At 40.6% G+C, this 14,207-nt stretch overlaps 1 protein-coding gene across 1 annotated transcript; it reads left to right on the top strand.

Annotated features, from left to right (window-relative positions):
* The first annotated feature begins 1,350 nt into the window (after nucleotides 1–1,350).
* On the top strand, nucleotides 1,351–12,448 carry tmem255a (transmembrane protein 255A). Its single transcript, XM_084550151.1, has 10 exons — nucleotides 1,351–1,775; nucleotides 4,477–4,619; nucleotides 5,091–5,153; nucleotides 8,620–8,709; nucleotides 10,458–10,523; nucleotides 10,683–10,771; nucleotides 10,965–11,036; nucleotides 11,337–11,499; nucleotides 11,628–11,774; nucleotides 12,261–12,448. Exons 1-10 carry the CDS (start codon nucleotides 1,718–1,720, stop codon nucleotides 12,402–12,404), a joined length of 1,035 nt encoding a protein of 344 aa, XP_084406277.1. The 5' UTR covers nucleotides 1,351–1,717; the 3' UTR covers nucleotides 12,405–12,448.
* Nucleotides 12,449–14,207: the final 1,759 nt, after the last annotated feature.

Raw genomic sequence — 14,207 nt, 5'->3', positions numbered from 1 at the left:
GAGCATGAACAAAATGTCTTGTTCATGGGTTGCATTGTACCGCAAACAAAAAACACTTTGCATTTGCAGGCCAACGGTTCATTATTGAACTTAAATAAATTAAAGACAGCCACAATGTCCACTTTAGAGGAAGATATTCCTATCAGATGAATTAATGGGATTCTTAGTATTTTGGTAAAACACTTAAATTCCCAAACAAATGCAAAATAAGCCAGAGTCTGTACAATGTGCAACCAGGCTAAAACCTGGTAAAACTAATAAAAATGAAAAATGTCTTAATGAAGATTTGGTTATTATTACACTAAACTATATATTGTATTTTTTTTAACTAACAACATGGATTTATTTCTGTTCATGCTGCTTTTGCAGTTTAAGTAGTACTGCCCAACTTTGCAGTTTGCCTGCAGAAGTAGATCAGAAGTAGAATATACTTTAGTTTAGTTAAGTTAAATGGAGCCATATCCAATTCTTACATTACAAGTAGGCCTATAGAATAAAATTATGAAAAAAAGACATGAGAGTATTGAAGAGATAAAGGAACAAAGAGAAATAAAAGAGAAAGTGGACTGTACTGAAGTATGAATGTAGTTTGGCTGTAAATAATATGGTGGCGAGAGTTTCAGCTTCCAAACAAAACACATGTTGTGTTCTTCTTCATTCGAATTAGTGTTATGTCTGCGGTTGATCAAACCTTTCAAAATGTCCATGAATGCAACATCACATTGTTAAATCACCCATTAATTCCTACAGTGTCCATTGGCTCTGAACGCAACGGCGTATCTGTGTCAGAAGATGGCGCTCGATGCTCGGCCTGAGTCTGACCGCTGCCGTGACTTGCAGTGGAGGAACTGTGTTGAATAAACAAGTTGCAACTATTCCCATTAACTAGTACAGACATTAAACTTATAAATCCTTCTTTAGATATAAAGGAAGATATCACTCCATCCGTGTACCCCTACTTTTAGCACCCATAATATGTGCTTGTGACACATTACAGATTACCGTTACTTGTTCTGCCGGTTTATAATCACTTATTCATGAATTGGATAAATACATAAGTAAAATTGTACCGACTTCGTTTGACTTTTTTTTATTTGTTCAGTTACCCCAGGAGTTTGTCGTCCATCTTGCAGATCGAAACTTTTACCTTTAAGAAAACCGTTTGTAAACTTATCTACTAGTACTAACGGTATTTTAAAAATGGCGGATGATTTGTCTCGTGAATATAGGTTTATATTCTGAATGTTCACGACAGAGTTAAAAAAAAAAAATAAATATTGGAAGAATAGTAAATATATATTTAAAACAAATGATTTGTATTTAGTAAATATGAGCAAAAGCTGAGATATGAGAGTAACTGAGAGTAACGGCTATCAGAGTACTTAGCCGTTGGAGTACGTGTGTGTGACATGCGCACATACAACCAGCAGCAGCACCAGCGACCTGCTGTCTGACACCGACGCGCCGCGAGGACGGAGACCGAGAGACGTCTCAGCCGCCGCGGGGATGTAAACGAGATGGACTCGGTCTCAGAGGGACGGAGGGTAGCTGTCAGGGAATGCCACAGCAAGTGAACGCACCGTCTGCGTTAGCTCACGATTCTCGCCCGCCGTTTGCTTTGGGATTTATATCGCATGAACGCGGAGTCGTGATTGTTTTGTTTATTTAATTTTTGGCAAGACAGACACCGGACTGCGTTAAACATCCTCCAAACAGAATGCCTCCTCCTCAGAGCCTCCAATCCAGCGGACTGACTCTCTCTGAGACAAGCATGGGTAGGTGTGTGCAAGGTCAACGGCGTGTCTGCAGCAGGTTTTATCAATTAAGTGACACACTCTTTGTGTTCTTTATCGGATGTCACGCTGCGGGGATTTAAAGCAGCTTTTTTTAATTGCCCGTACGCGACAAGGTTATTATCTTTACAATTTCACCTTTGTTATTTCTTTAGGTATACAGCTCAAATGGTCCATATATTCTAACAATACCACACAAAAAAAAAACACTCGTTGCATCACCAGACGGGATGTTTTTTTGTTTTTTTTCTGATCCAGGCCGCAGCGCGTCACTGCAGGTGCGGCGGCGTTGAGTAACCTCAGCAGCAGCCTGGATGTGCGGCTCTCTTCGTCGTTGCTGCTGCCGCACTCCTGCAATTTGGCAGGATGCTTGGCAGCAACCACGAACACTACAACAATGAAGTGATCCATTCGTTTGCACATTTTGGTGCAACCCAATGCGGTTATTTCTCATTAGACATTAACAGACTATTGATTGTCTTACTCAACTATCTTTGGAAAATCAGACTACACGATTGTGCTGTAGTGGCACAAACAGTACACACTTGCTTCAGACTTTTCTTATTCCTTGTAAGGCATATTGAGAATTAAAAGCATTGCGGGCGGTGTAATCATACCTAAATATACTGATCTGTTACATGGGGTCATTTTATTCAAGTATTTCCGAACAGAATATGAGTAGTATGTTTCATAAAATTAAATAATGGTAACTACACGTATACACATGAAGTACTACATTTAGGAAGACATATTACAGATCTGTTCTCCATAAATGCTAAAGAGCCCTAATACAATCCTATAGCACATAATGTGGCTAATATGTCTGTGTCATCCAGGTCATTGCATATCCAAGACCTCAAACAAGTCCAGTTGCCAATGTTGTAGCTTTGTTTTTTTTATGTATAAAAAGTATTGGCATTGCATGTGATATTTGACCTAATTTGGCACCGGATAACATGGTAAACTGTAGGGAGCTAATATGATGAAAGCCAAGGACATCATTAATGGTTTCACTGATGCAAAACAGCCTCATGTGTTGTTTCAGTTACCAGACCAACAAAGAAAACATTCAATGCTACACTGAGTCCACTGGAAATGTATCCTCATCATGATGATGTTGGCATATATAACTCTAAACTCTGCAAACTGGTGCATGTATTAGTTCAGATCATTAATCTCAGAGGCTCCTTTATCGTGCAGGCACCATGGTGACTAAATTTAACTGAAGCCACATGTTTTAGTCACAAAAGCAGGGCGTTATTGATCTCCAGGTGGGAGCATCAGTCTGTGTCGTCCACACATTCATACTATAAAACAGAGAGGTGACTCTGCTGATCTGTCTAAACAGGCTGTGATCGACTTCTAAATAAACAGGAAGAGTTAAGATGGATGTCAATAGTCAATAACAGAATTTCTGTTGCACAGCGAGAGGCAGGTGGAACTACTGAACTGCTGAACCAAATAATCGAGAAGCCATAGTTAAGATTGCATCTTACGCTTACTGCTGATCACTCCCTCTGGCCTCTGAAGTTTGACTTCATCAAAATCATGAGAAATTATCTTCCCCCACCACTTCTTTGAGGATATGCACTTTGAGAAGAGGTCCAGACAACTCTGTTTTAAAGCACGTACCCTGAGGTTGTTTGACTGTTGAAGCACAACCTTCAGCCACTGAAAACACATTTGGTTTTTAGTTTATGGTCGTCTTTGTAAACATTTACCAAAAATGTCGACCTGAATAAACGCCCTCAGATTCAGTTGGCAACAGCTGCACACCTGCAAGGCCTAAATGAACAACTGAGGGCTCTATAGATAAAAGACATGAAAGGACTTTTAATTGTAAAAGGTTTCTTTGTCCAGATCCTCAGGCCTGAGTGGAAAAACAGTTTTGCTAACCAAAACTATAATTACAGATAAATAGCAGCCTTATGATAATGACAACAACGGAGTTGAAGCACAACAGTGCTGTGAATCCTTTTATAAAATGGCAACAGGTTGCATTTTAGATGCAGCCTGGCCCTGGAAAAAAGTGATGGTCGGCTTACCTTTTACGGCACCATTCTTAGTTTTTATTATTGGTTTGTTGAGTTGGATGTTGTCCTCTCTGTTGTCTATATACAGTATTGTATTTTATATTAGACATGCCTCAAAATGAAGGGAGAGACAAAGACAAAGAGGATACGGGAGAAGTTCCAGGCCACCAGGACGTACTTTACCTAAACATGTTGACACAGATCAATAAAGAAAATAACTCTTAAATGTAAATGATAATTTATTATTGCTAAGGGTGAGTCTTTTATGGACTACGACTAATAAACTAAAGACTTAAACCGACCTTTAGAGAATATTTCCAAATAAATCAAAGTTTTTTTTTGTTCTAGTGATTTATGAAGTTTAGCTGACGGATGTTTGAGCAAGACTCTTAGGGTGTTGATGCTGAGCTGCCTTTTTAAAACTGGTTTCTATAGAGTACAGTATTTTTTACAGCATCCTATAAGCAAAATGTTTTCCCAGTTTCCTCTGAACAGCGCTAATGGTCAAAGGGACAGAGCAACTCCACCCCGGTTGCGAGTCTTTTTAACTACTCTCCACTCCTTGTGGCTGATTGCAATCTAAATCATCTTACTGCTCACGTCACTGCATGATGCAAGCGGTAATGTCCACCTATGTGTTGTAATTGTAGGTTCCTTTAAGAGGAGGAAGAGGAAATCCATCATCGTGACGGTGCTGCTGCTAATCGTTTCTGTGCTCATCCTCGTGTTTGGGCTGGCAGCGACTACCAGGACGCAGAACATCACAGTGGGCGGCTACTACTCAGGGGTCATTGTGAGTGTACATTCACACCTGATCGTAGCAGCGACATACAAAGCGCAGCAGGCCTGTTCGCTTGTCAGAGTTCATAATAAGTGAAGTAAGAGTGTTTCCAGTGAGCTCTTCCTGCTCCTGGACTCTGAAGGTCTTTGAGGGGTGTATTTTCCCCACATTTATTATTCAACATCGCTGTCATTAGACGCTGAGTGAAGTATCTCGGGCCATAAATGTGTTTTCCTCACAGTACTCAGCTTTTAGCATTCTGGCTTACATAAAGAGCTGTCATGTCTCTGTGTATCAGTTACACCAGATTCATAATTTAATTCACAGAGAATTACTAAAACTGAAGTGCAACAGATTGACAGAAGCTTTGACTAATTCTAACAGTCATTAATAAATGCTAAAATAGGTTTTCCTCCTTAATGACTCAAAAAACTTTCAGTCAAATTAGATAAACGTCCTAACTGCTATTTTCTCTCTTCTCAGCTGGGCTTTGGCTCTTTCCTGGGAATAATCGGCGCTCATTTGATAGAGAACAAGAGGCAGATGGTAAGAGGATTTATATTACCACAGTGCACTGAGATCAGTTTCAGTGTTAGGTGTCTCCTTGACTCTGTAGTCTCAGAACACTGTTATTAATATACAAATCAGTCCCAGTTACCCTACGTCTTCCTGTACAGCTTGATTATGTTGTTAATGTGACAATGAGAGCAGCGGACCCGGCCCAGACTGTGGGTCCCACTTGGCCCAAGGAGGTTCATATTGTGTATCAGAGCAAGTATCCAGGACTTAAGGGGTGATGAGGCCAGAAATAGAAATAGGGTGTAAGTGGAGGAGGACAGATGTCTGCGCTGGAATGTGGGGAAGGAAAGTGCAGATGAGTATAGCAGGTGGGAGGTGCTGTGCAGGATCTGTCAGAGCAGAAATGAAGAATGAGTTTGTGCCGTGTCACCTTTTGCCATAACGCGGTAGAGGCTGAATGCCTGGAGTTCCCGTCATACAGCTGACTGAGCAATGGCACGTTACTGCACGCACGCTTGTTTGTCCCCACAAATTGTTATTACTATGGCAAATGTGCTGATGTTTTTTATAGTTTCTGTCTCGTTATAGTGGAGTTGTCTATCCAGACACAGATTACTCATGAACCCTAAAATGATTTATCTGTCATTTCTACTTAGAAATGAATGGAAATATCCACAATATGGAAACGATCATTTCCACGATCAGGTCGCATGCAAATTATTTTCTTGATTCAATTATTCATCTTTTGGTCTTTAAACTCACATTGGAGAAAATAGGTGATAAATTCCAGAAAAAATGATTTTTCTCATAATTCAGTCAGATGACTAATTATCATGTAATTATTTGAGCTTTAGAAAATATTGTTTGGATAATTTACTTCTGCCATGCATCCAAAAATCCTGTTAACAAAAATCTACAGTGAGCTGAAAGGAGAGTGGCATATTAGTCACCACCACCCGAGGAGTCCAAAAGAAGACTGAATAGGATCATCAGTGGGATATGAGTTGTGGAAAAACAACATTATTCAAGTCATATTGTCCTTAATTATGTTGATGCCATATATGACGGAGTCAGGGCTCTCTCTAGCTTTGTAGGGGCCCTATGCAAGATGTTGTTTGTGTGCCCCTCATTTGTCAAACTACAATGGAGATATTCCCAACCCTTATCCACAAAGATGCCACTGTCTATTACATTTCAGGCTACAGTCATGATAACCTCTCATATTAAAATGAAGCATCTGAAGTTGAGCTACTCAGGCAAGTTAAACTTATAAAAAATGGTAAAACAAGGAAAACAACAATATACAGCAATAAATAAAATAGATATTGAGTGCTTACTTTAAAATGTTTACTTTAAATTTTGAAAGCCTGGAGTAAAAATACCACAAACCATCATCTATTTTAAAGTGCAACAATGAAAATAAACCAGCACTAAAAATAATACTTATATATTTAACATCATAGCCTCACACTTATCAACATCACACATATATTTATGGCCAGACCAGTGAGGCGATCCTGTCCCATGGATGGTCTAAGGTCAAGATGGATCTTAAGCACATATTCCTATTATAAATGCAGTGATGTGTTGCACTAATACAGAAATTCATAATCTGTTTTTATATTAAACATTGTAATGTACAGTGTCCTTTTAAAGCATGTACCAAATTATAAAGTTGTTGCTTTTAAGAGGTTGTATTTGTTAAACTAATAAAACAAAGATAAATGATCCACTGCCACAATAGTGTAAAATAATTAGGATTATGTCTAATATGTTAGTCACTTAAAAAATAATTAATGTTATTTATAAAGCAGTGCGACAGTTCTAGTTAGGGGCCAATAAGATAAGATAATGGAAATTAGGGGATAAAATACACACTAAACTTAAGAAATGAATCATAAGTAATGCTTAAGTATTATCAGACAGTGCAATAGAAAAGCTTGTATTACATGGTACCTTACAACATTACAGCATCCTGCTCTGCATATACTCATGATCTGGAACATGTTTTAACTATGTAGAACCCTAATTTGATGTGTGGGCCTCTGTTTTTTTGCCCCTCTTGAGTCTTTTCTTCTTGATGTCGTAATGCTGTTTGCTATTAATGTCCTCACTAACTGGAATCATGGGTGGTTATTAATCATTCCTATCGTACTTGTCGCTAGCCACAACCACTAGCCACGGCTTATCAGTGCAGCTTGTTTTATTTATACCGTACATTCATTTTTTGAGCATATAAGGGATATAATAAACACATGAGATAGCTACAGATAAAGATTCTCCTCAGATGAGGCTGAACTTGCAGCTTTGGCTCTCCCTGGTGGCGTGGGGGCCCTGTGCAGTTGCATAGTCCACATTTCGCAAGAAACAGCTCTGACAAGTGATACTGATTTACTGAAAGGATCCACCAACACCAGATGATTGCATAACAAATCATGACGTATATGTCTATATCTGGAAAACCAACAACCTCGAAATGCAACAATTTAAAGTGAAACGCCACCAAAAGAACTTGTAGATGAGCCTTTCAGGGTAACCACACTGTAAAATCGAAAAAATACATTTGTTGTCTCACCCTGATCTTTAAACTCCTCACATATACCAAGAAGTAAATGGTAAAATGCTTTTAATGATATAATGATTTTCCACCAGTGCCAAACACTAAGAGCAGCTAAGGGTTCATGGTCTTGCTCAGTGACACTTTGTCACGTGGTCCATGTAGCGGGGATCAAACCATGGACAACCCAGTCTACCTACTGAGCCACGGTCTATGCTGCAAACTAGGAGCACAGGGTTTGAAAGACATAAATAGTCTTTTGTCAGACCTAGATGTCAGTTCTGGATGACTGAGACTGAGAACCTTTTAATACAGATATTAGAACACATGTTTTCCAAATAATAGACTTCTTAGACTGCTGCACAAGGGCCGGAAAACTAAGATGAAACACAAGAGTATCTATGGATCTCAAATATCACATCTAAGGTTCTAGTTCTGTCGCTAAAAACGCATCCTTTCTTTATCTAATAAGAACCTTTGGATCTATAAAGGACCAGCTCTACTAGCGATCAAACGATTCAGCTTGATTCAGTCATTTTCTGCATTCAGATCTGTTTGTAGAAATCCACGTTACCCCTGGCCGTTTAGTGTGTGGTATCACTTGCTCTGCTTCCCTCTCGTGAGGTCACCCCACCCGGTTGATGTGTAACTGAACACTTGTTGTGTTTCACCAAGGAGTGAAAGGAGGAGAGTTGGGTGAATTAGGGTTAAGGGTTGCAGTGCCTATAACGAGCCGAGTGCCTCGCTAGCCATGAACACCACTGGATGAAAGTATCAAACACAGTTCCCTGTCACAGCCCTCAAACCCCTCTCTCTCACTCATTTCCACATGTTTACATAAATCCTGTAAAAATATAATGTGGGTTTAAATGTAGTTTGAAGCCTTTAGCGTGATGAGGAGTGATGAAGCTGATGCTCCTCTGTTTTCTTCCTCAGTTAGTGGCGTCTATTGTCTTCATCAGCTTCGGAGTGGTGGCTGCTTTCTGCTGCGCTATTGTCGATGGAGTTTTTGCTGCGAGGCACATTGTAAGTAACATTAAAGCTTCTACTTATTTGACTAAACCGATAAATTAGGAATATGGACAGCACTTATACTAGGGATTATAACATGCTTATTAATAAGTGCCTGCCCCCATTACAGCTTGATATGCTGTGTCTGCATTAGATCTATAGTAAAACGTATACCCTTCTGAAAGCTCACATATGGCAGGCCGAGGCAGCTGCCACACCCTCCTCAGTGAGACAGTTTTGTGGCCGAGGGAGATCAGTCTCCTTGAAGCAAAGTACATACATGAAACAATAAATAACCACTAATGCACTCTTAAAACAATTACGTTGAAATAGGTTTTGACCCGAGTGAAAAGGGAGATCCCCATTAGAAGGTTTTCATTTGCAAGTAGTGTCGGTGACATGGAGAACTGAAATGTTCCTTTCAAACTGTGCTCGGTAGAGGAGGGTTCCCTTGCATCAGCATGCGGCAATCATGCAGTGTGACTCTCTAAATTTCTGAATATGCCAGCAAATGACAGCAAATGTAGAGCTACGGAACAAATGCAGACTAAAACCTCAAGGTTTTTACATCCGATGATACATCATAATGTGTTGTGGTAATGATTTGCGTCTAAAGTGCCTGCAGTCAGTAATGTAGCCCAAACGCCAAGTGCCAAACTGCTGATGATTAAATTAGATTTAAATGATGATTGATGTTTATTTTGATCTTCTGTTCATAGTACTTTTTGATAAAATTTCTTTAATATTGAGCTAATTTAGAAAGTTTAATAACCACTGTTTCCAAAAGAGCAGAAAAATACTTAATAAGGCAGTGAGTATAGTTATTGTACAAGTAAATGTAATTGTACACAAAATGAGAAAATGTAGATCGGTTGGTTGAAGATTTATTTGTAGAGAGAAGTGTGTAACAGCGACCTGATCTGTTACTGTGATTCTTTCACAATGGAAATAATAGAATTACAGCTGAATTATGGCCCTATTGACCCCCGATTTTATCACTCTGTTGGTACAAAAAGACTACACATGTCTGCTTAAATATACACCGATCAGACATAACATTATAACATGTGTAGGTCTTCCTTGTGGCTCGAAAACAGCTGTGACTCATCAAAGAATGGACATGGGTCTTCTGAGGGTGTCCTGCGGTGTCTGGTAACAGGATGTTGTTAGTGGGGGCCTTTGGTTCCTATGGGTTGAAGGGAGGGGCCTCTGTGGATCATCCCACAGATGCTTGATCAGTTTGGGATCTAGTGAATTTGGAGGCCAGGTCAACACCTTGTGCTGTTCTTCATGTTTTTTTTTGTGTGTTTTTTTTTTTTTAGTCTTTGGAGTAACATCCACATGAATGCCAGGTCCAAAAGTTTCCCAGCAGAACATTGAGTTGTCACAATATGCAATAAATAGGTTATTTACTTCTCCTGTCATTGGTCATAATGTTGAGCCTGATCGGTGTATTTTGCTCAGTATCCCAGAAACCAACTAATTATGAAGTGTACTACCACTGAACTCCACAGCTTGTCCTTAGTTGATGATAATGCAGTTGAACAGACAAATCAAATTGCCACAAACTCTGTTAGGAGTAGAAGGTATTGACCACTTTTCCCAGTTACTTATCCAGCTTTGCTTACTAGCTATGTTACAATGATGTTGCTGCAATCACAATTTACATTAATTATGCAACACACATTAATTCATTAGAAGTTTCTTTTTTAATGTGTGTTTGTGGAGAGAAATTCTACAAAATGTTTTGTACTCTACTGCAGGACCTCAGGCCTCTGTATGCTGGCCGCTGTGCGTATCACTCCAGTGACACAGCATCTGAACGTGACGTAAGAAACACATTTCACTCAGTTTTCATCAAATACATTGAATGCTGATGTATATCTAAACTCTCTGTCAGTGAATAGCAATGAACAATGTAGGGACATTATAATAAAAGTCAGAACAGACTCAAAGAGAAGGGACATGAATTCATGTTTGACCTTCAGGTGTCCTGTCAGACATCATCGCGCATGGCCTGTAACCTGCGCGTGAAGAGCAACACCTGTTACTGCTGCGAGCTCTACCACTGCGGGAAGTGAGTACGCTGAGGCGTCGAGCATCTGACAAACTCCTGAATCAGTGGCGAATCGCTCTGCAGCGTTGCTTTGATTGTTTGGATTTTAGATGTGTACCCGTGTGTGTGCCATTTTTGTGGGAGATTATTTTGCACTGCAGCGTTGATTGAATTAGAACAAGAATGTTTCTTTTCTTTTCAACCTTTGTTTCAGAGAACATCCTCTTATGGGACTTCAGAATAAAGATGTTTTGAAAAAGTTTAGGAAATCATCCATGATTTGGAAGTAGGTCTCCTTTTTCTAGACCATTGGCCATCATTGATAAACTCATTATTTTCTCATGTAGACCTAGAGTTCTTGATAAAACCTAGAACTGAGTCCTAGGCTGTCATTTCCTCTGCATGTCCTGTTTGTATCTGACTAAACACTCATTCATGTCGTCTGTTACCCAGCTGTCTAGCAGCATTTTGTCAGTGATTCACTGAAATATTCAAAATCTCTGTTGATGTTGGTGCATTGTTAAAAACATTGCTAGTGATTTTTGTGGCTTGACTGTTTCTGTCTCTGTCCCACCCACTGGCCCAGCCGTGTTGAGATGATTGGAGGCTACCATGAATACACAGATGTGAGAAGCTGCCAGGACGTGGTGCACCTCTATCACCTGTTATGGTCCGCTACCATCCTCAACATCGTGGCCCTGTTCCTGGGCATCATTACTGCTGCAGTGCTGGGAGGCTTCAAGGACATGGTATGTCAAATGGATGTTGATTTAGCACTTGGATAAAAATGTAATGATACATTTGTCAATGTTGATAAAGCTGATAAAGGTGAATCTCACAGGTCTAGACCTACTAATGTGCTTTACTTCCTCACCAGACGCCCTCTACTGCCTCAGAGAGTGCATCTGAACCAGAGGCCATCACAGCGCCCGTCCCCTCGCAGCCCCCTCCACCCACCACTTCTCTCAACTCCTATTACAACGCTGCCCCCTGCCTGCCGCCTTACACTGCCTATGACCTGCAGGTACCAAACCACTTCAAACCTGCTGCACTGCCTGTCTGCTAATCTGCTCAGTCCACATTATTTTTTCACTGATAACCTGAATCCAAAAACTTTTTGTTGTGACATTATTGTTTGTTTCATGAGACATGAATGGGTTCATTCAAAAACCTGTAATGGAGGCGACTGTCAGCATATCCATGTCTTTTTAAACACTTTAGTGACTTTCTTACCCTATCTGTTGCTTTACATTTCCTTTGTAAATAAGCTACTCAGACAAGAGTCTATCAGGCATGTACATGATTAAAGCTCTTTGGCACTGAGGAGCAAGTTGTATCTGTTACAGTACTAATACTTTATTAGTTTAGGCATTTAAATTACATTTATCGACCACAAGAACGATATAAAATATTATGAGACTAATGCTTTGAACATTTAATGCCAGCAGTCGATTGCCAGACAGCAGTTAAAGTCTTAAAACAGCTTTCTAATAAATGCTTTCTCCAGCAGGGCTCCTACTTGTTCCCTGACTCCTCAGGCCTGTCGGACGATTCCCAGTCTGGAACCAGCCACCTGTGGCCCACCATGATCCCTCCTCGTTACTCCCCTCCTCACAACCACCCCGACGAGAAGCCCCCTCCATATAGCCCATAAGATGGCTGTAAGAGATGGACACACCAGAGAGACTTTATCAGGTGTTGTTACAGCGGTTTGATTGCACAGTTCCTCTGGACTTGAACAGTGTCGAAGAAAAGAAGATGAGGAGGAGGAGGAGGAGGAGGAGGAGGAGGAGGCCACAGAGCACACTAACTTTGAGTTTAGCCCTACACAAGGGCGTTTGTGTCCCTGGGCACCACTCACACTCTGGCCTGCACCGTGTGTGTATGTGCACGTACACGACAAGAGAGAGACAACCTGCTCAAAGACAGGACTGTTTACTCATCTATCTGCCTTAAAGCACATGGACTTCCAGCACTGCAGCACTCTGTCACCTGGACTTATTCAGTACACAAAAAAAAAGTGCGCTTTCTGTTCACCTCTCTTTAGCCGAAACTGTAAATGCATCCGTCCCCAAGTGGTAAAAGAATACGCTGCTCTCGCTCACTGCGAGGATCTGGGCAAATTTGCGCAGCTAGGACCCCTGTAGGAGATTTGTGTTTGGTGACAGCTATGGTGAAATCTGAATCAGCTAGAAAACTTCATAGAGTTGTAGGCCCAAGCAGTCGTTTCTTTAGCAGCTTAACTGTGTCACTGTACATTATTAAAGGAAAAGTTAGCAGTAACGGAGGTGTCACATGCTTGTAATGTATGTACAGCAGTATGATATACAGTTAGTACCGTTAGGCCTAAGGTATACAAACAGAACGTGATCTCTATTTATGAACTCTTCACTTTATGTTTGATCAGTGTGTGGTGAACTTGAAGAAATAAGCAATTACAGTAGTAGTTCAGGCTTAACTATTACACTCTGAGCCCTATTTATTGTATTATCACTAAAAACAGAAAAGCAGGAAAGCATCTGTCTCTCTCTTTGTGAGTAGCCGTAATATCCCATTTAAGAGCTGAATGTGAACAAGCATAGTGTGGAGAGTCGGTGCTGGATTCACTGATAATGAGGTGGCAGATCATGACAAGTCACAGAGGAGGAGACTGTGGCAGAATTGTAAACCTTCAATGAAAAGTCACTGTCAGCTTTAATCGCTGCTTTTTGTAATTTAAACAACACATTCTCGGGAGCTGATCAAGTGTCAGTTCGTTTGTTGTCTTGCCATTAAAACTTGTTTCGTGTAATACACACAGCATGTTATTTTTAACCAAGCTAGCAGCGTTGGTCAGTTCCCGTCTGAGTTGCCATAAAGGTCTGAACAGATATTTGTAGTTTTTAGACTGTGATGCGGCCCCTGATTGTGGGGGATCATGAGGCTGAAAGCCTGTGCACATTTTGGTGCACGTATACCGATCAGCCACAACATTAAAACCACTAACCGGTGAAGTGAATAACACTGATGATCTTATTACAATGTAATGTTCTTTTGGGAAACCTGGGTCCTGACATTTACTCTGACGCGTACCACCACCTAAACATTGTTTCAGCCCGAGCACACCCTCATGGCAACAGCATGGGACTGTTATTTGCATCCTGGTGTGATGTGTTCCCTATCTAAATGATGCACACATGTGCCTGGCCATCCGTACGATGTAAAAGAAAACATCGCTCATCAGATCAGGCCACCTTCCTTAATTTCTCCGTGGTCCAGTTCTGCTGCTCATATGTCCATTGTAGGAGCTTTTAGCAGTGGACAGTCGTTAGCATGGACTCAGCCCCACACAGAACAAACCATGATCCACTGTGTGTTCTGCCACCTTTCTTGTTCAGCATTCTGAGCTACACTAGCTCGTCTGACATACCGGACCACACAGGTCAGCCTTCACTCTCCATGTACATCAGTGAGCTTT

Source organism: Chelon labrosus, assembly GCF_963514085.1.
Source record: "Chelon labrosus genome assembly, chromosome: 8".
Classification (NCBI taxonomy): domain Eukaryota; kingdom Metazoa; phylum Chordata; class Actinopteri; order Mugiliformes; family Mugilidae; genus Chelon; species Chelon labrosus.
This window is presented reverse-complemented; position numbering and strand designations above follow the sequence as displayed.

Excerpts from the sequence above, each read along its gene's own strand:
- tmem255a (XM_084550151.1), top strand. The coding sequence starts at position 1,718 with ATGCCTCCTCCTCAGAGCCTCCAATCCAGCGGACTGACTCTCTCTGAG. Across the intron at positions 10,772-10,964 it reads GAGCTCTACCACTGCGGGAA|AGAACATCCTCTTATGGGAC; the intron begins GTGAGTACGCTG and ends CCTTTGTTTCAG. Across the intron at positions 11,500-11,627 it reads TGGGAGGCTTCAAGGACATG|ACGCCCTCTACTGCCTCAGA; the intron begins GTATGTCAAATG and ends CTTCCTCACCAG.